Here is a 21,006-nt window from a genome sequence, read left to right as displayed (position 1 = left end):
CAACTTTATGAACAATATTGGACATCAACAAAAAATTGACTTTTATTCATGTTGTTGTAAATTTGTATGTACATTTTCTATTAAAACATTTATTATGTCAAAGTTTGTTACTTGTTGAATTCATGTTTTGTCAAATGTTGAAGACTATTGTCCATTAGGTTGTTAGATTTTTCCCTACATTTAAACTTGAATATCCTTCATATGGTGTTCCAGCAGCTTTTAGGTAACTTCTAGTCCAGAAAACTGATTTTCAAGCCGTTATACAAATGGGGACTTTGAATTAAATTAGAGTGTAAAATGAATGAACAATACTGTATGAATTCGAACAATGGACTAGTCAGATAGATGTTCACGACGTCTGTTGTAGTCCCATATGTTTGAGCTGTTCAGCGGTCAGCACCTCTGCTGCATGTTCTGCCTGCCAGGCTGCCACATTGGCTTTCCCTAACTCTGCGTGAAGCTTTGCAAGTTTCTGCTCTGATTTTGTCACCTCTGTGTTCATTCTAATAACAACAAACAATAGTTTATAATATTTCTGTGCAAAACCTATAGATATCAAATTCCAATACTTTTTGTATATATTAAATATTTATATACAAATATAGAAAAGCAAACATACCTCCTACTCTCAGACATTGCTCGAGAAAAGAAGTCCAATGCTCTTTTGTCATCAATCTCCTCAGTTGCGTCCATTTTGCCATCTTTCTGTATAATGTATATAATGTATTTAAACATCCCATTGAAAACCATTTTGCATGTATTGTACTTAAAAAAAACATCATAGAAACCAAAACATTTCAATAAATTATTTTGTTAACTCTTTTATCGGGCAGATTTTTAAGGACGAGTAATTTTATGTTTCTTCTGACTACAGTAAAAACAGTTCAAAGAATATTTTAAGAGTGTGTCTTATGTATATAGTTCTGCAGAACAGAGAAAGATTGAAGTATAAAAAGTATAGATACAGATGAAAGGCATAAATTGTATGTCTGTATTGAAACATTTTGACGGCCATGCTTTCAAACTAAACATTAAGTTAAAACACTGCTCCTGAATGTTGTTTTACCGTTTTTTATTTGAAATCGAATATCTATGCCAAAAAAAATAGTCGGGAAAGTATGAGTAAATAAACTTTCTACCTTTTGTTTGTTGTAATGTTCGGTTACAAAATCCTCTAAACTTTTGTCAGGTTCGTTTCCTTCTCCTTTATCGTGATCCTTTGGTTCGTCCGCCATTTGTAAACAACACAAATATTTCAATAAAGAGCTAGCACCAGTCTTGTTTTCGAATTAAAGATTGAGAAGTAATGTGTACACTAGCGTGCTTAAAAGTATTTTATTTAAGGAGAATAAATAAATATATTAACAGGAAAGTTTGTCATTTTAGAAGGATTTTTTAGTTTTTAACCATATTTTCTGTTCTTGTGTTGTCATGGAGCTGTATACATAGTTTTTCGGAATACCTCATAAATGTTCATGTAATGTCTTCATGATATTAGAGAGGTTCCGACTCAGCAGGTGCCCGTTGTAAATTATACTTGGTAACGGTAGGAATTAACTTATTAATCCGTTTAACGGGTTTATCGTGCAGTAATCCAAGTATATACATATTAATTAATTATGCCACGAAGAGGAGGAAGTGACAATGGTTCAGAAAACCAGGAACTGGTGGGAACATTCGAAACACTTCGTGATGAGGGCGAACACTTTGTCCACGTCAAGCTATGGCAAAAAGCAATTGACAGCTTCACACGGGTATATTTTATGTAATATTTTGTTAATTGCAACGGATTATCCTAATACTAATCTCTTTAAAATCAGCTGACTTATTGAATAAAAGAGATTAAGGTATCAGGAGAGTTATCAAAATGTTTTCTTGTCTTGTAATCTCGCTATGTACATGTAGAAATATTCTTATTGCAATTAGTCTGTAACACAAATATAAAGTCCCAAATATGACAGGAAAACAATTTTAAACAAGTATGTTTTAGATATTGAATTAATTGATAGAATTATTGATATCTATAGGCCATTGAAATGAGCCCAGAGGAGAAGAAGTGCTTTGTCACAAGATCAAAATGTTGGTTACAACTAGGCAATGCTGAGAATGCACTCACAGATGCAGAGGAAGCTCTCAGACTTGATAAAGAATATATTCCAGTAAGTTGCACGTTTTTTTATTAATCCCTTACTTACTATTGAATTGTTGATTGTCAATTTAATTAATCTAGCTGTTTCTGAACTTTGATTCTGTAGTTATTATGTATTATGATTTTTTTTTTGCAAGCTGTTTATTTTGTAATGTTTTGTCAACAGTTTTTAAATCAATTATATCATATTTAAACATCACATAATAATATCAAAAGATAATTTTTATTTTTTATTTTTCAGGGATTGTATCAGAAAGCTGAAGCAATGTACCAGTTAGGGGATTTTGAAACAGCACTAGTATTCTTCCACAGAGGGCACAAGCTAAGACCAGAGCTCCAAGAATTCCGCCTGGGGATACAGAAAGCCCAGGAGGCCATTAACAACAGTATCGGAAGTAAGTGATAATTCTTGTAATGCCAGATTCTCTTCATCTTGGCAACCCAAAGGTTTTTGGTCCACTCCGATCCTCTAAATGGGGAGCGTAATGGACTAAAAACCCTTGGCTTAAGCCAACATGGAGTCTCTACAATGTTAGGTCAAACTAATTCATGGCCAGTATGAGCATGCACAATTATTGGGTAATTCTGACACAAATATTATTTTGATAATAGAGTTTGAAATATATGATATTTACATTTTGGCACAATTATAAAAGAATTTTAATCTGCATGCTGATAAAGCTATTTAACTTTTAGCAAAATTACAGTTTTGTTTATTGGTTTTCATTAAAAATAATGAATCTTGCCTCTATATATTTCATTTGAGTCACTTGTTTGATGTGTGCATGGTTATTTCAAAGTGATTTTTAAAACAGTTTCTGTCATCATTTGAAAAAAAATATAAGTCAGAATAATGTAAATTAGTCTAATTACAAATCATTAATCCACTTAAATCCCTATTTTTTTATTAAGAAAGAGTCAGATAACAAATATGTCAGCTTGTGAGCTAGCTACGTCTACCTTATGACTTTGAGAAATTCATTTTTTCTCTCTTCAACACAGAGCCTGATTCTGTCAAACTGACTGCAGAGGGAGACCTTACTTACTTCTACAAACAGGAAGAGGTAAACAACTCGTCAAAATCTCAATTTCTCGTTTTTATCTGTTGTTTTTTTTCTTCTGAGCATGAATACATTATGCTAGAATTTTTTTGAAGATCTTTTTATATTCAGTGAAAATATATATGTAAACAGAGGAATTTGCTTCAATGTTATTGTTGTATTTGATATCAATACAGAAATTAGTTTCTGAAAGTTTGTTGATCAAAGGAAATTTTTCCAGGCCTTTTAAATTGCAATTATCATTTATTTCATGGTCATTAGTACCCATATTTGACAAAAATACATTATGATTTTCAATTGTCTAAATTTTATTGAATAAAGTATAGATATATTAATGAGTTTCTATATTCATACATATGAAATTAAATTTCAACAGTTATTTCCAGTGGTAATTAATTTTAATTTTACATTGGAGAAGGGGACTTGAGATTAATGAATGTTCTTTCATTGCAAATATCTTCTTTCTTGAGGCAAAAAAAATGTCCAATAAACTCATCAAAGTTTTTGTAATATGAAATGATAAATAAAATTAATTAAAAATGCTGTGAAAGAACATGGATATAATTATAATGATCAATGACTAAATGACTTGCTGTGAAACAATACAGTATATGTGTGAATATTTATGATCTTAAAAATGGAATCAAAGTACTGACACAACTTAAAGTTATATATCATTATTGATGCATGGGAATCCTAAGCCAAAATCTTATGCTGCTTATTGTTAGATATTGAATGCACCATTGTAATGCAATGCATAGTCAGTCATGCATAGATATTTGATTGATCACTAATGCCCCTGCAATATAAAACCCCAAATTTTATATTTTGCATGTATATATGTGTGAATAATAGACATAAGGAATTTTAGAATACATATATAAAGACTTGCTGTGTTTCACAGGAATTGCTTTTACATATATACATATTTACTTCCATTATTACAAATACAATATAAAGATACAACATCTATTTGCTTGCATGTTGTATTGCTGTTTTTGTGTTTGCATGTTGTTTGCATTACGTATATATACAGAAGTATACATATAACCATGTATGTATTGTATAGGATGAAAAGGCGAAGGTAAACTACCTGTATTTTGTAGAAGTTCATACCAAAATTTTTAAATATACTATTCTGCTTCCTTATGATTTCTGCAAAATCTATTATATTATTATAGATATATAGCTGTAATCTGTATTCTTTTATAGATTTAGACTCAATATTTCAACCCCCCTTCCCCCCCCCCCCCCAAAAAAAATATTTTTTTTTTACTTAATATTGATAAAAAACACATTATCTATGTTCATGTACTATACCATATTTCAATTTTTTGTACATACATTTACACATAAATGTTTATTTCATAAATAATATACTTCATGACAATAATATTAAAAGCTAGATGTATATACAGGCAAAATAGTGTATAAATACCGGTTATAAAATTTTAATTTACACTAGTTGTGTATACCGGTATATAAAATCAAGTTTATTCAGAGAGCCAGAATGGGGAATTCCTATCAGGAAGGCAAGAAAATGGTCATACGAAATCTGTATGTGATATTTTTATTTGATTTTGATTTTGAAGCTGTTGCTTGAGATTTTTTTTCAGTTACTTGTTTTATTTGAAAGCAAACGATTTCTTAAATCTGTTCACATTCTGCAATTTTAAGTTTAGGAATTTAAAAAAAAAAAATTATTTTTAAACACTGTTAGTATTTTTGTAATACCTTTAGATTAACAGAGTAATTTTGTTTTTTAATTATTAAATGATTTTATTGTCTATGGTACATGTAGATTTATCAAATTTAGTTCAGACCTGTTTTGGAAAATTTTATATTTATTTAGTAAACTTGTTGAAATATTCTAACTTGCAATAAACTTTTATCAATGTTAGGTAACTATGATCTTTAAGAATTTGAAATTTCACTTTGTCCAGCATGATTTTCATAGCCAAACATCGGCATCATTTCAGTCACACGAAGAATTATCCTTTTTTTTTCATGCATCGATCTTGTTATCATTGTATAACTTTTTTGAGATTGTCTTATTCTTTTTTTTCCTCACAGGCCAAGAAGGTACATTATATTTCTCAATTCTAGACACATAGGTGGATTTTGGGTGTACTTTTCATAATTTTAATTTAGTCTGGTTATCCCAGATAAGTATTCATCATTAATCACTAAAATACAGTTGTACATCAATATGTTGGACATTGTGGACATTTGGAATGAATGAAGCTGGATGGTCAACAGATTAACCATTAGATCTACCTTAAACTCTTTAAGGTCTTTCTATTTCACTGTTATCAGTTATAATATTAGTGTTATGTGATGCATGGTTTTGCCAGACCTACCTTAAACTTTTTATATATGATTTGTTAAGATATAAACTATATATTTAAGTAAAGAAAAATTCCATAAATTTTACAATTTAATTTTCAATATTATTTTATATCTTTATACAAAGCTCTTCTTCAAAAGGAGATCAAAACAGCATATAAAATTGGCCAAAACCATCCAGCCCTCTTAATTAAATCCCAATCACTGGTTCTTTTTATATTTTGAACTCTAAATTAATATATATTTATATATATACACACCAGTATATATCTCGAATTTTTGAATAACTTAATCAAAGTTGTAGGTTTTTTTTTTTAAAGCTCAATCAAGTCTGAGATATATATTGAGGTTTGACTATTGCACCAGACTGAATTAAAATTGAGAGTACCTGTAGATGATCCCCTTGGTTCACTCAGTTCTTTACCTCTGTTGGTGATTTGGTTTTATCCGGTTCGATCCGGTGCTTGTTTCAGGAGCATGGTGGTCAAGTTATTGAACCTTTATTTCAGTTACAGATTTGTAGCTCCATGAAATTCACAAATCACACATTTTTGTTTGTTTGTTGGTTTGTTCATTTATGGTATCTAATTATTGACACTTATTCCCCAAATTTGCACATTTTAATCCCACATAGTATTCATTTTAACTTTTTGGTTGTGTTTTGAGGTATATAATAATATATTTCTTCAAAATGTCAACAACAAAAGTATGCACTATTTCACTGATTAATTGATATGCACTTTTAACATAGGTTTTGTAGTAAAATAATGGTTATACCTGTATAATACAATGTAATAATATAGAGAAAGCCTGATATAGGTGCTTGTGCCTATGACTATATAGTTTTAGATATGTAGGGATTTGTATAGAGAAATACTCACAGCATTATGATTGCCAATTATAAGCAAATTTTTTTTACCTCTAAATAGAATATATTTCACAATTATTCCATATAGCTATACAATGCAATATATGTACTCTTGCACATATGATACATGTATCTTTGTTGAAAGAGAGGAAATGAGAGAGAACAGAGATAATGCCTGTTTATCTTGAACATTGAAGGCAAAAGCAAAGAAGACAGGAGGAACCTATGGAAAACCAGGGGCTAAGAAAGAGGCTGCCAAGGAGAGACAGAAGCCCCAGGCTAGCGGGGACCAGAAGACCATTAAACAGCTCCTAGGGGAACTCTACGGGGACAAAGACTTCCTGGAAAAACTCCTCAGTGAGGACAGTACGTATTCAGTGGTCCATTTTATGCTTCATCCCTTTTGGTTGGTCAAAGTCATGCAGTCATGTGCTTTTCTACTTATTTTTGCGACAGACAAGAAAAAATCATTTTATTTATTTCATTTCTTATTTATTGTGTTATGAATAATTGTAGTATTAGCTGAAAGAAGGATTGAATAGAAAAAGCAGAAAACAAAGTAATTAATCAACATGTGCTTTAGTTATAAAAAAAAAAGAAGCAAATTAACTCAGACATTGTAAAAGGGTTGTAATAATTACTTTACAAAATAACATCTCAATTCAGACCCCAAAATCTGAGTTTTGAATATAATCATTTCCACCATTTTTCGAGACTAAGTAAAAATTGATTGACAGGTATGACAAGTGACAACAACCCAACAAACAAAGACATCCGAGAGAAGATCTACGATGGACTGGAGTACCTTCACTCCCGCGCGGACTTCTGGAGGCAGCAGAAGCCGATGTACGCACGTAAACGTGACAAGGCTAAACAGAGACAGAGCGCCAAGGCCAGGAACCAGGACCCGACCAGCTACCTGCTGCGCTGTCTGGAGGACATTGATGATGGTGAGAACCAGTTTATGGATGCCTAATATTGCTAGCTCTGATTATGTATATGATAACACTCACTCATTGTTGATTTTGATTGTTGATAAGACAACAATGCTGTTGTGTGTTGGTTTCAAACATCTACTCTTCTACTAAAAATCAGTTGGTTTGACAGTGTTGATAAAGATAAGTGCTTCAAACCACTGCAATCCTTCAGAATATTTTTCGTGTCAAAAATTACACTGAAAAAAAGAGGGGTCCTTGAAGAATTAAAATGAGGATGAGTTTTATTCATTTACAACATTGGTGTGAATTATTTTTTTGATATTGATTTATGGCTTATAGTCCAGGTAAGTCTGTTTTCTCAGCTTATGAGCTGGGCTTATATACTGTGGAATCATTAAAATTCGTGGTGGCTCAATTTTCGTGGAATTCGTGGGTATCCCTTGGCCACGAATTTACATCCTCAACAAAATTTAATAATAAAAGAATAAGTCTACCATCTGAAACTAAAAACTGATGCATCCACGAAATTACATCCCCACGAATATGCAAAAAAACACGCAATCCACGAAAATTGGCCCCCACGAAATTAAATGACTCCACAGTAGTAGTAAAATAACATACTTTTGCAGATCAATCCAAGGAGAGATATGAAGAAAGTTTACAGAAAGCCAAGAAAACACTGAAGACAGTTGAAAACATGAACGAAGACCAGCTCCAAAACAAAGCCGAGATCCTGGCCAACATTCACAGCCAGATTGGAAACGCCTACCTCGAACTCGGCAAATACAACGACTCTCTCAAACATCACGAAGAGGACCTCAAAATCTCCAAAGAAAAGTACCCATCTTTATCTATTTTCCTAATATTATGTAAAAACATTTGTTGTATAAGAAAGTATAATTTGTATGTTCTGTGTTTGCAGTGGTCTGGAAGATGCAAGATCAAGAGCCCTGGATAACCTTGGAAGAGTTCATGCTCGTAAAGGAAACTACGATAAGGCCATCTCAGTGTAAGTAGTAAATAATTAGAGTAACAGACATATCTGCAGCATACATTTTACCCATTTTTGAGAATCTCCATTTTAAATATTGAATAACTTCTGTAGAAATTTGATAATGTTCATGTTTAGTAGTGGTATACCATTCTGCTTTTGTTGTAGTATTCTTGAAGCGTGGGTAAAATAAGCATGATCTAAAACTACAATATTATATGAGCGAGTGTACGAAAACTTTTTAAAAAATGACCAATTATTAACTCATGTTTCTTGTGACTTCCATTAGACCTTAATGGCATTGACAGTCATTTTTGACTACACCATACTGGCAATGCAATCTTTTTTTAACACAGAATGTGAACAATATTCTTTATTTTATGTTTGTAATGAAATATGTCATTCTTTGAATAAAGCTATTTTTATCAAAAGAAATTACCAATTTAAATACATGTACTTTAATGCAAGTTTGCACCTGGTTATTATGATACCTTCCTTCTTGTTTGTTATTGAATCATTTCTGATATATATTTCAGAAATCTTAATTTATATCCATTTTAAATGTCAGAAATACATATGTTGGATATCACTTCATTACTCAACTTAACTTTGACAGACATAGCTAAAAAATCCTTTAACAGGCAAGTTTTATAGCTGGGCTTTTCTTTTTTCTCTGTTAGTTTTCATGCAGCCAAATACAAAAGTCAGGTTTTCTTTGAGACAGTACATGCACATGTTTGAGATGATTTATGAATGGCCCCTTATATGTGTCTATCCATTTTTCGATCCATTGGTAATGATGTTGGAATCTGTGATATCAGATTACCGTATTCATCTGCTGTGATTTAGTCCTTTCTTGTTTATGCAGATTTAAAATCATCTTTTTTTTTATTTGCACTGAGTTGAAGAGTAGAATTATGAAGGGTTTTCGTATACTCTAATGAGGGATGCATGTTACATAGAATATTAAGTAATTTACTTAATATCCTTGTTAGTTAAACAAATGATGAAATAACAGGTAATAGTCAAAACTAAAAATTCCCTAAAATAAATATTCCATTAATCATAGAAACTATACATATAACTAATAGTATATACAAATTCATATTTAATATTTAACTCAAGCTTTATTCATCAACACAATAAGCTCTGTCTATGTCCACAATATGTGTTGTAATATACTCTTGAATTTCTTTAATGCTTTAAAAAAAAATTAGAAAAATTATTCAATTTAAAAAATTTCATTCTATAAAAAAAATCCCTTTTTTGAAAATAAATACAGTATACTTAACAGAATTGACTGTCAATTTATAGATGGGAGGAGAAACTTCCAATGAGCAAGTCTCCGCTAGAAAGCACCTGGTTATACCATGAGATTGGCCGCTGTTACCTGGAGTTACAGAGATACCAAGACGCCAGAGACTTTGGGGAGAAGGCGATACAGGCAGCAAAGGAAGCAGAGGATGATGGGTGGCAGCTACATGCTAGCGTCCTTGTCGCCCAATCAGAGGGTAAGAGTTCCTATAGAGTTAAATTTAACGAAATCCTCACTTTGCAAAAGTATACTCAGGGAGAAGGTGAGTATTTGGCAATTAGTACTCTTTTGTAAAGATTTTATTCAGAAAGGTAGAATAGATGTGTATTAGACTATCTAAGGCTTCATGATAGAATGTAACATCACAATTATTGCACAGACGGACTTTTATTTCTATACAAATTGTTCTCTTCAATTCCACAATTTTCCAGAAAAAAAGGTTATTCAACATGTGTGTTGTCTGTACACACTTAATTGTTTGAGTGGACATTAAAAATAACGATTAAATAGAAATGTTGGAATGATCCGTTAAACTATCACATATATACACATAGTTATAATATTGTTTTAAACATAAAAAATAATTAATTTTGATTGAAACATAAATTAAACCTGATATTCTTCGCTTTTGATATTGTGCATAATTATTAGGAAAAAGACGTTGATATATTTAATATAATTGTTACAGTTAAACTAGGAGATTTACAATCAGCATCAGAATCCTTCGAAAGATCATTAGATATAGCCAAAAAACTGAACGATGGACCAGCAGAGGCAGCTATTAAAAAAGCCATGGAGGAGGTGAACAACCGGATAGTGCAAGGGGTGAAAGAAGGGGACGGAAAAGACGATGAAGACAGAGAATCTGTGAAGTCCGACAAAGACAGGAAGGGGGCCACCAGTCAAGCATCAGGTAACCAGTTTTTTAATTTCTTCAGTTTTAATTTTGCAAGTCAGCTATTTAGAGTTTTTTAGGCCAAGCAAAAAATAATTAGATAGATAAATAAGAATTAAATGATGTAAATTATATAAGGTATTCAATTTCACCAGAACCATACTTTGTTCATTGAAAAACTTTAAGATATGTACAATTTAACTTAAAATTAAATTACATGATTATCATTACATTGCCCAAATTGTTTGTACAATACATGTAATAGAAGGTGCAGGTCTGAGGAGGAAATCATTTTACAGTAAGTTGTAAACATTGCTTGTTTTAAAATTATTAAGACAAGGGAAACCAAAGTGATCAGGAAGACAAGAGAAGTCGACATAGCAATGAGGGGGAAGATAAAGGTATAAGACAGGGGGCGGTTCTATATCCCACTTTGTGTTGTTCTTGCATGTACCACATACTCCTCTCTTTGTTACTTGGTGCCATTGATCTATGGATCACTATTTATTTCTATCTTACTTTTGCACAGGAATGCATTTATATATATACATATAGTATTATACAAGGGTTTCTGAAAATGGAAGGGGAAAGCCTTGCTTGAAATTTATATATCTGCTTATATTGCACAATTTTTGATGTGGTAAAAGGTTTTGTATTTTTTATATTTCTTTGTATGAATTCATGTACATATATACTTCATATATATGCATATAACTTGAAATTAACTTTTGGTCAAAAATATATAAATTAAAGAATCTAACCAATTTTCTATGTTATGAATACCATTTTTAATACAATCAAATTAGGGAAATTTATTACAGTTAATTTAGTATATATTTTTCAGATCTTATTCTGAAAATAGATATTGCACAAGAATCCTAAACCTTTTTATAAAAAAAAAAATAATTAAAAGGGATAATGCCATTGCATTAACATTTCTGATATTGTCAAATTGCAAATATTAGCCTTTCTAATTGTTGTTATATTGTATTTACTACATAGTATTGTTTGCTAAAGGTACATGGAATGGTTTACATATATAAGCTTAATCTATGATATCTTTGTGTAGTCAGATAAACGTACATGAATGTGATCACCATTTTCCTATAACATCATAAATAAGAAAAGAAAATCACTCATACTACATGATTTTGTTGATGTTGCTTGCATTGGTTGTCAAAAGAATCAGTTTATTACAATTGTTACAATCAAACCTTGCATCGCATTTTACGTCAATGACCATTGTCCTTATTTTAATTAAGACAACAGATACGATGATTATCCGGATGATTTTGAACAGGACCAGCAAGGTGAACTCTCATGTTGTAGCTCTGTTGTTCTCTTTTATTTCATTATTTCTTTTATTTTTACATTTTTATCATTAATAAATGGTTGCATTTTTTGGTTTCATTTTTTCAATAACCAGAAAATTGATTATTTCTTTAGAGGAAACTTCTATATATATCAGCTCAACAGAAAGCAGATACCATTAGATTTTATTACTTTAATTTTCTGTGGTTGGTTGGTCTTTTTCATAAACATTATTCCAATATGGCATTAGAAAAAGGTAGTAAGCAAGGGTCAAGACCAAATTCTCAACCTGAAGAGGTTTCAAAGAAGGAGAGCAATGAATCCAAGCCAAGGGACAGTCCAAGTAAAGATGCAGAAGAAAGTACAGACAAACCAACAAAGTCACCAAGTCCCGAACAGCCACAGTCTCCTTCAACAGTCAAGGCCACAACTAGTACAGGAAAGGATAGCAAGAAAGGATCAGAAAGTAGGAAAACAAGCAAAGAGTCTCAGAAGTCAACTAAAAGTGTCCAAGGTACCAAGAGTGAGCAGCAGAAGAAGACATCAAAGACTTCCAGTAAAGGAAAGTCTAGTCCTCCAACGAAGAGGAAATCGACTCAAGAAAAGAAACAGTCAAGTGAAAAGAAACAGTCAGTTGGGAAGAAGGAGACAAATGGGAAGAAAGAGTCAGGAGGGAAGAAAGATTCTACATACAGCAAGGGCATGGATGAGGGATCAAAGAAAGCAGAAGAGACCGATGATGAAAATGATGAAATAAGAAAGGTTTCAGAGGCAAACTCCAAAGTAGACATGTTTGAAAAAGATGAAGATAAGAAAGAGGACAAAAAAGAGGAATCTGAAACCAAACCATCAAAACCACAGAAGAAGTCTTCAGGAGAAGGTCCAACTAAGAAGAAGTCATCTCAGAGTCCTTATGTTAAGACTACTAAAAAGGCATCTAACAGTAGTATAAAAAGCAAGACCTCGACTACCAGCAGTGGTAAAGAGGAGGAGAAATCTAAACAGGAGGAGGATAGCAGAGAGGATCAATCCAGTAGCAAAGATGAGGTAAAGGTTGAAGACCAAGAGAAAAAAGAAAATCAGAATACAGAACAGAAAAAATCTAGTGATGATGATATAGAAGAAAAACCTGCAGAGAAGAGAGACTCTTTAGAGGAAACTGAAAAAAATGAAAGCAACGCTGTGGAGACACAACAAAATGAAAGTGATACCAAAGACACTCAACAAAATGAAAGTAAAAGTGATACCAAAGAGACTCAACAAAATGAAAGTAAAACAGAGACAGAAAATAAGAACATCTCACAAGATGGTGAGTCCCAGCACCCACAAGCATGGGATGTTGTGACTCCGGAGCATGCCTGTTCTAGTAGATTAGTATGTGTTGTGGACATCACATGAATGCACAGTGTTTAGATGGCTGTTTACATTGGTTTGGCCAGTTCTTGTTATTGGTCCTGTATCATTTAGCATGCCCAGTTTCAGTGCCCTCTTATATTAGTTTACATACATTATTACAAGTAGCGTAAATGTTTTGGTTTTTCATTCTTTGTTGTAAACTGTGCAGTAATAGGTGTAACAAATAGAGATAGATAAAAATTTCACGTTAATCAAAAATAAGGGGTTGATTATTGTTTAGAATAAGAAATGTGGAATACAATATACAAAGGTTTCTTATGTGTTTAAAAAATTCCTTATTAGCGGTAGACTTCAAGCTGAGCACTGCCAATCGGTCAAGCCCAAGACCTGTGGCCAAAAGTCCCCGCCCCCTCTCTGTCAGTATCAGGGACCCCAGGGACTCAGCAGGGGGCTCCAAGGGAGGGCAGGAAGAAACAGGATCCAGGGGCACCGGTAATGGTCACTTGTCTCCAGCCATGAAGAAGAAAACCCCCTCCCCTAAGGCCAGAAAAGAAGCAGCTCCAGGATATATGGAGACCATCAGTCCATCTGCCAGTGCTAAGGGTAGTGCCAAGGGCAGTAAAGCGGGATCAGAGAACAGCAAAACTGAAGGTCCAATATGAAGTGTGATCTAACCAGCCATTGGCTCACTCCTTTAATAAATCTGTTGTTGTGGTTGACTTAACAGCAAACAGTTGAATGATTTGATGAATGAATGTGGTTGTATAACAGGCATGATGTTTGATTTCTTTACTCTAGCATTTGGTTATAGGCAGTGATGCCAAAAACAGTCCTAGAACCAATAATTGCATGGACATCATTTCTTTTAAGTTTTCTATTAACCTCTGTTGTCTGGCTTATATAAATCATATTGCTCTTTGTATACTGCTCTCTGTTAATAGTAATGTTAAATATGAAGTTTTTCAGATCTAATATTTGTCATCATTTGAAGTCTTTTTGCATGTGAATTTTTCTTAATAATATTAATATTCATACGTTTCATGTACTTAAGTATTCTATATAATACTTTTTTTATAAACTTGTTACTAAATTTATGTATAGAGACAAATGTACAAATGGTTAGTGAGGAGGATTCGGCCGTGCCTCTAGAGACAACAGAGAAGGACTCTAAAGTAGAGGTTGAACCTTATGATACAGAGGCTGCAGAGAAAGGTCCATATAGTACCCATTGTCTTATCTCTCTGTATCGCTGCATGATCTGAACCAAGCCCTAAACAGCTGCAATCAGAGAATGTCCATTTCATATATATATATCCCTGGCTGTTCTGTCTCTGTGTAGCGATGCATGATATAAGTGTAGTCCCAAACAGAAAATTGTCAAACAAATTCCTGTACTTTGTCTCTGTCTTCAGTATCAATGCATGATATGACAATAAGAAAACTCTAATCAGATATATCCCATCTCCTTGTCTCTGTAATGATGCATGTTATGCACCTGTATATCGGTGTCCAATAAGAGAATTGCTGGGTATATTCCTGCTCTGTCTTTATCTTGATGCATGATATGTATGCCAGAACTACATGTAAGAAAAAAGGTTCAACATTACCCTGTAGTATACTGTATTGTCTGTGCCACCTCTCAGTGTATCAGTGGTAAATTTACCTTGCTCTCCCTTCCTTCATGTATATCAATTTATGATGCAAATTATTTAACCAAGAAAAGGGCAAGCAATCCTATTATGATGTTGCTTCTGTGTACCCTTCTGTTATATTGTGTTTTAAAGACAAAACATATTAAAATTACTGGTAGTTGAAGTACATGTATGTACAACAATTTGAAACTTATTATTAACTGTATTAACTATATTTTAAAGTACTTAAGATATGAAATAATAATATTTCCTGTAAGAACTGAAAGATTTATTCTTAATGAGTGTGCATAACTGCATATATTAAAAAATATTAATGCAATTGTACCACAATAATATGATTTAAACTAATAATTAACTAGTTTACCAGTGTGAATGATTTTTTTGTGTTTGCTATATCAACAACAAGACAATGAAATTTAATTGATATGTTGTTCTATCTGCATATGACTTTTCTCAAGTTGATCACAGAATTTTTATGAACATCTATACATGTATTCAATCACATGACTTTTGTATGACTTTGTATTGGTTTATCTTTTCCAGGATTAAGTTACAACCACCCATTTGAAATCAAGAGTTAGTTGGGTTCATTATGTATCTGCATGAATAATTCATAGCAAAGCATGGCAAAAAAAAAATACTTAACTGTTTCAAAAGTCCAATAAAACAGAGCAATCATTTTAATATGTTAACCCAATTTACTTGTGAATATTGGACAAAGGCAATACTCAAACAAAGTGTATACAATCCCCACTTCTTCATTGCAGAGTAACATATATAAATACATGTTACTTGTATTCAGTAACAAAAAAAATCATATACATTGTACATATTCTTAATTATTTCTCCTCTGTGCTTTTTTGTTGCAGATTATACTATGCTTTTATTGACAGAATCAAATATTTTATCTTAAGCATAACATTCTGTATCAATATTGACCATAAGTAACACGACTTAAAGTTAAAGACATGAAGTATAAGTTTCCTTTGATAAAAAAAGTCAAATATTTGCTGAAATATCACTTTATTATCAAATTCTGAAATATTACATGTACTTAATGTTAGCAAGATATATCTAGTTGAATGTACATTACATTTCTTTTGTAATAAAATGTTGATGTGGATGTAGTTACATGTGTTATAACGATGGTTTGTGTAATTACAGGAAAAGAAAAAGAGGAGGAGGGACAGAAATCATGAAGCCATTACTGACCGGAAACAAAGTGAATTGAACATTAAACTACTCAGCTGTATGATGATACATATAATGAACAATTTTATATCAAACTACGCATGTTTTGGCCCGATGACAAATCTTTATTGCTTTATATATTGGACCCTAGGCTTGTTTAGACACTGTATGCAGCAAGTACTTTCAGTACTTTGATTCGAAGAAGCGCATGTCTAACGTGCTAATTCAGCAACTGCTTTCAATTGTATACTCTCATTTTATATATTAATTATACATATACATTTTACATATATGTTTAAGAAGTTATTGATATATTTTGTACTGAACTAGACCAAGTGCACACAAGTCTACGCAAAATGTTAATAAATTGGACTAATTTTTCTCTTTTTTCCTTTTTGATGTCTGCAAATCTGTTAGTAAAACCTCGGAATTCTCTGTTTTTGTGGACACTGGTTTGGAGGGATTTTCTCATACAATGTTTGACTTCCATCTGAAATGGAAATTCAGACAAACCGATTTACTTATATATGCTACAGTATTATACATTCGAGATATTTATTCGCAAGATTCCAGAAGTTTCATGGACTGTTACTTTTTTCTAAACTCTTCAGTATTTTCAGCAGTCGATTCAACGTTTGAATTAATAAAGTTAGATATTTTTAGCTTAAAAAAAAACTTACACCACTGAGATCCGTAATACACGGGACAGATCCCAACCTGAGCCTTGATTTCGGCAAACACAACGTTACCCTGGGGTTAAAAACAGCAACATTGTTTTAATAAAGCACATGTACACTATATCAGTTTAAAATTAACGGATGAATTAAAGAAAAGGAAAAACGCCATTCATTTCATAAAGCGTTTTTAATTTAACGATTGAATACTCAGTACTTACCTTAGTTACTGGTATCTTGATCCTGGACATCGGGAACACCAGCTCACCACCTACCGTAGGGTCCGTAAACTGTTGGGAATAAGAATGGTAAGGTCAGAGTTTGAAAAATGGATTTGCGTCCAACTTCAGACGTCACTACTATTCGTAACGTGTTCACGTTTTGATTATTTTGTTTGTTTTACCACCCCTTTGCATCAAGCCGTAGGTTACCTGATCTGCAGCTTGTTTCCTTCCTAATTCCGGGGTTCAATTAATAACTGATAAATTAATAAATATTTGCATTCTTTGAAATGGAGTTTTTATAATGAAATTGGGCACCGTTTCTCACGGGGTAAATTGGGTACTACATGTACTTAGCGAGTAACGATCTACTTTAAATAACGTACTACGTAAGTACTTGGTTAAGACCGTTTCATAACTAAATAGAGCTTTGATGATCGAAATATAGGCACAATCATAACGGTGAAAGATATTTACAACCTCTGTTACTTTACAATTAAGGTCGTCAGCACATTTAAGACGTTTCAATAATTGTTATAATATAAGATACGTTTTAATGCCAGCTTTCAGTTATGAAATTAAGGTGATATTGATACATTTAAATGCAGCAGAAACTTACAAATGCGTAAAAATTCCCGACGACAGCACTCTGGCCCTAGAAATAGAAATTGGTCCAATTAAGTGTATAGGTAAATCGTCAAATTATCGATACACGATTATACACGTGATCAAGATGATGTATGAACTACTCACCCCAATTTCTGGGTTTCTTAGTTGCCCTTCTGTTCCAATATTGAAAGTCTGTAACGATCAGAAAAACAAAATAAAATGTAACCTGTAGCAACTGTTAAGTGTAACGCAAAAAAAATGTAATTTTCTTATTATGAATGGCAATATATAATTCTTAAATTTACCATGTTGATCTTGAATAAGACCAAAAAGACATAAACTAGCATTTTTTTTTAATATCATGTGGGTACAATGTAACTAAAACCACTATTCAAAGTTGATTAAAACTCGATTGAGTCCAAGACCTACTCTTAGAGAAAAGAACAGACGAGTAAAGTGGCTGAGTTTCGGTTCTGAAAGTTTGGCCTGTAGGTTAGGAATCCATTTCCAGTTAGTCGTGTCGTAAACAGCAGCGCTAAAAGCAGACGACAGTAACAAATTAATAAGTATATATCAGTAATTTTAGCAAAATAAAGAATTTGAAGTTTAAAGCTGATATTTAAACGTAGCTTTTATTGTTTAGCATACTTATGTCTAACTTCAGAGTATCTTCTGACTGTGGAGGATTCCATCAACTAAAAGTATAAATACTAATTTAAAACTGGTTATACATGTACATCAAATCAAAATGGATGGACAGTAACTGAGTCATAATTTGTAGGTGTGGATTTTTTTTCTGAATGCAATGATGGTTTTATATACATTGCGTATGACAAAATTTAAATTAATTCAAGGAGTTGCCTGTGTTACTTTTTTGTATCCCATGTAGGAGATAGCCATGGCAGTTCCATTGTCGAACATATCATACATCTCAATTATTAGAGGGCGCCCATTTACCACTTCCGCTTTGATGTCGGACTTCATATAAGGAATGCCATTCCTTAATGGGAAGTATAGGCACTTCAGTTTGGACGACTTTGAAATAATCTTTAAGAAAAAACAGAAATGAAACGCAAGATCATCTAAATCAAATGCGCTCTTGAATATGTTTTTAAATTAATTATCGTGTTGCCAGTTATGGTAATTTGTATAATACAACGGAGCAAGCAAAATCAACTAATCCAACGCATTAGATTGTAAATGAGGTTATAATGGACAATGTACTTTTTTCTCTGGCGACCCACAAAGTTCCTCGTACAATCGTCTGCTTTTCTTTGATGGTGATTTAGGTTTAAGGTCAGAGAGTTTGCCCGATGCTTTGCTGTTCTCCAAATATTCCAGGTTTCTTTTAGCGGCTACATTCTTGGGATCTACATTGTAAATGCAATCAAAAACTCCGATTACTAGTAATTGCTTTGTTCATGATAATCATAATCTCTTTTGTACCTAAAAGAAATGAGAGAGAGAGAGAGATAGCATACCAAGTCTTAGTAAGTCTGCTAACACTGTTTGGGCTTCTTTGACAAGACCAGCCTGTATTTATCGAAAATAAATTTTAGGTATTATATTATAGATTTCTCAAATATAACCAGTATACTTAAATTTAACAATGAATGACGTAATATGTTGATCTAGTCATTACTTACCCGAAAATAAGCATTAGACAACATGTGGAAAATCGCCGAGGATGAAACCTTGTCATCTATGTCCGATATACGATGTGTTTTTACTTCCTCTATGATATTTTTCAACCATTCAATCGCGTAAAACATATCGTCTTTCTCATAAGCTGTTTGTGCAATGGCGAAGGCGTCCGCCAGGGTGAGTTTCTGTAAGGGCTCCACTTCTGTTATATCGCCCCGCATTATTTGTTCCACAGTGAGCCCTTTATACAGCTGCAGTGCAGATATCGTGCTAGCTATCGTGCTGAACACGTTTTTATCTGGTACATTGTCTTCAATGTTTTGCAATTTGACTTTTAAAGCTGTAAAAATACCCAAAAAGGTCTTCAACTATATTTTCTAGTATTGATATGTCACTAAATGTCTGTATGCAATGATTTGAATATAAAATGAAATATGATTAAATTTGGTCATCATCAAGCAGGCGATTATGATGCTGTCCATCAAACAGTAATATGGTCATTCTTACCATTACTTTCAGCTTAAATGTCTGTATTGGGAATTTTTTTAAGTTTACCTTTGACACAGGTATCACTATTTAGAATACGTTGTAAGACCTCCCGCCACTGATGGTAAAGTCTCCTGGTTAAGTGGAACTGGTTGATGGGGTGGCTGATGTAGCCTGCTACATTTCGACCAATGTCCTTGTGTATTGCTTTGACGTCTTCTAGAACACTGTAAAACGAATAAATAAACAGGCAGTTACATACTTATGCCAGTAATACCAAGTATATAGAAGCAAAACCAAAAAAAAAAAACGGTAAAAATTAAAATATAGTAAGTAACTATGAATATGCATAAACTGACCTAGTTATATTAGCAAACTGATGAACGTCTTCGTCGTGACTTCGTAACTCCTGCTTCACGATCAAATCCGATAGAGTCAGAAGTTCTTCTTCCATTCGGAAGAACTTCTCAAAGTTCATCACGGAAGTCGTGTCTTGGGAAGTTCCAAACGACAAACACGACAAAAAGAAAATCACGGCCACGCGAGCCATCTTTGCTGGTGAGGATTGAACGGGTCCCTCGCCACGTGAGCATCTGGTGTGGCTGAGTCTTCTCCTCAAGATGTCACTACAAACACGTGTTACGTATTGTGTGTGGACATCGATCTGGAAGAGGCAATCTTTATATCAAGGTGATGCGCAACTTAAATCGATTGACCGTCGTATCGATGTTGCACGGATATTTGTGATTCGACATTTCATCTATTGTAATGTTAATTATCTTATTTTGATGTTGTTTTCGTTGTTTGTTGTTATTGCTGTTATTATGCGATTCCATCAAATCTACATTTTTACTGTTAATTTGTTCCTTTTAAGACGCGTGTTGCGGAGGGTAACTAAATCAGTTGTAGAGGATTTGTCGTTTTCTTTCTTTAATTCAATAATTCCGTCAACGGTAATTTCAATAATTTTAACGGTATCTGTATTAAACTTTTATGCTTAATCTATCGAATGAAAATGACAATAAATATTTATTAATTTATACATGACTTAATATTATTACATAACAGTTGTTTGGTTGATGTATAAAGACTGATGTATATTTTTTATATTTCTATACATCATACGATAGTATATATATACTTGACCAACACAGCAATCTCGTGAAACGTCACGATACAAATGTATCACATGATACACACCACGTCACTGTTCTAGAAAATGGACAATCTTTGGTACTGTAAGTGTATAGAAAAAGAGCTTTTACTTTTATTGCACACATTTCAAACTTTATATTTCGA

The 21,006-nt window shown here is 32.8% G+C and overlaps 3 protein-coding genes across 8 annotated transcripts; 1 reads left to right on the top strand and 2 right to left on the bottom strand.

Moving 5' to 3' along the window:
• Nucleotides 1-30: 30 nt before the first annotated feature.
• Nucleotides 31-1,299, bottom strand: LOC105330621 (uncharacterized). The gene is made up of 3 exons (XM_011432445.4): nucleotides 1,140-1,299; nucleotides 620-705; nucleotides 31-503 (listed from the first exon to the last, which is right to left on the bottom strand). Exons 1-3 carry the CDS (start codon nucleotides 1,233-1,235, stop codon nucleotides 350-352), a joined length of 336 nt encoding a protein of 111 aa, XP_011430747.3. The 5' UTR covers nucleotides 1,236-1,299; the 3' UTR covers nucleotides 31-349.
• A 187-nt stretch (nucleotides 1,300-1,486) lies between these two features.
• On the top strand, nucleotides 1,487-16,453 carry LOC105330622 (outer dynein arm-docking complex subunit 4). Of its 6 annotated transcripts, XM_011432449.4 has the most exons (17): nucleotides 1,487-1,754; nucleotides 2,028-2,159; nucleotides 2,391-2,544; nucleotides 3,152-3,213; nucleotides 3,587-3,598; nucleotides 6,622-6,790; nucleotides 7,162-7,374; nucleotides 7,992-8,199; nucleotides 8,285-8,371; nucleotides 9,668-9,864; nucleotides 10,357-10,581; nucleotides 10,899-10,964; nucleotides 11,826-11,873; nucleotides 12,125-13,183; nucleotides 14,332-14,442; nucleotides 15,426-15,458; nucleotides 16,047-16,453. In XM_011432449.4, exons 1-17 carry the CDS (start codon nucleotides 1,620-1,622, stop codon nucleotides 16,079-16,081), a joined length of 2,946 nt encoding a protein of 981 aa, XP_011430751.3. In that variant the 5' UTR covers nucleotides 1,487-1,619; the 3' UTR covers nucleotides 16,082-16,453. The 6 variants fall into 6 exon arrangements, with proteins under 6 accessions (XP_011430751.3, XP_011430754.3, XP_065932510.1 ...); XM_011432452.4 differs by lacking the exon at nucleotides 3,587-3,598; XM_066076438.1 differs by lacking the exon at nucleotides 15,426-15,458.
• On the bottom strand, nucleotides 16,422-20,324 carry LOC105330641 (prolyl 4-hydroxylase subunit alpha-1). The gene is made up of 13 exons (XM_011432490.4): nucleotides 20,067-20,324; nucleotides 19,777-19,934; nucleotides 19,224-19,561; nucleotides 19,059-19,110; nucleotides 18,802-18,947; nucleotides 18,448-18,624; nucleotides 18,226-18,272; nucleotides 18,007-18,112; nucleotides 17,722-17,769; nucleotides 17,588-17,623; nucleotides 16,969-17,037; nucleotides 16,754-16,823; nucleotides 16,422-16,563 (listed from the first exon to the last, which is right to left on the bottom strand). The coding sequence occupies exons 1-13, from the start codon at nucleotides 20,255-20,257 to the stop codon at nucleotides 16,487-16,489; spliced, it is 1,515 nt and encodes a 504-aa protein (XP_011430792.4). The 5' UTR covers nucleotides 20,258-20,324; the 3' UTR covers nucleotides 16,422-16,486.
• Nucleotides 20,325-21,006: the final 682 nt, after the last annotated feature.

The sequence above is a fragment of the Magallana gigas genome, chromosome 2 (assembly GCF_963853765.1).
Source record: "Magallana gigas chromosome 2, xbMagGiga1.1, whole genome shotgun sequence".
NCBI classification, from domain to species: domain Eukaryota; kingdom Metazoa; phylum Mollusca; class Bivalvia; order Ostreida; family Ostreidae; genus Magallana; species Magallana gigas.
Note: the sequence above shows the minus strand (reverse complement) of the source record. Positions and strands in the feature narration are given on the sequence as shown.

What these genes read in the sequence shown, in the direction of transcription:
- LOC105330621 (XM_011432445.4), bottom strand. Translation starts at nt 1,235, where the DNA reads ATGGCGGACGAACCAAAGGATCACGATAAAGGAGAAGGAAACGAACCT. An exon ending in AACATTACAACAAACAAAAG is followed by an intron (nt 706 to 1,139) that starts GTAGAAAGTTTA and finishes TACATTATACAG; the next exon opens with AAAGATGGCAAAATGGACGC. An exon ending in GCAATGTCTGAGAGTAGGAG is followed by an intron (nt 504 to 619) that starts GTATGTTTGCTT and finishes TGTTGTTATTAG; the next exon opens with AATGAACACAGAGGTGACAA.
- LOC105330641 (XM_011432490.4), bottom strand. Translation starts at nt 20,257, where the DNA reads ATGGCTCGCGTGGCCGTGATTTTCTTTTTGTCGTGTTTGTCGTTTGGA. An exon ending in TAGTGATACCTGTGTCAAAG is followed by an intron (nt 19,562 to 19,776) that starts GTAAACTTAAAA and finishes GTATTTTTACAG; the next exon opens with CTTTAAAAGTCAAATTGCAA. An exon ending in TACTCTGAAGTTAGACATAA is followed by an intron (nt 18,113 to 18,225) that starts GTATGCTAAACA and finishes GTCTGCTTTTAG; the next exon opens with CGCTGCTGTTTACGACACGA.
- LOC105330622 (XM_011432449.4), top strand. Translation starts at nt 1,620, where the DNA reads ATGCCACGAAGAGGAGGAAGTGACAATGGTTCAGAAAACCAGGAACTG. An exon ending in CAATTGACAGCTTCACACGG is followed by an intron (nt 1,755 to 2,027) that starts GTATATTTTATG and finishes TGATATCTATAG; the next exon opens with GCCATTGAAATGAGCCCAGA. An exon ending in CTCAAAATCTCCAAAGAAAA is followed by an intron (nt 8,200 to 8,284) that starts GTACCCATCTTT and finishes CTGTGTTTGCAG; the next exon opens with TGGTCTGGAAGATGCAAGAT.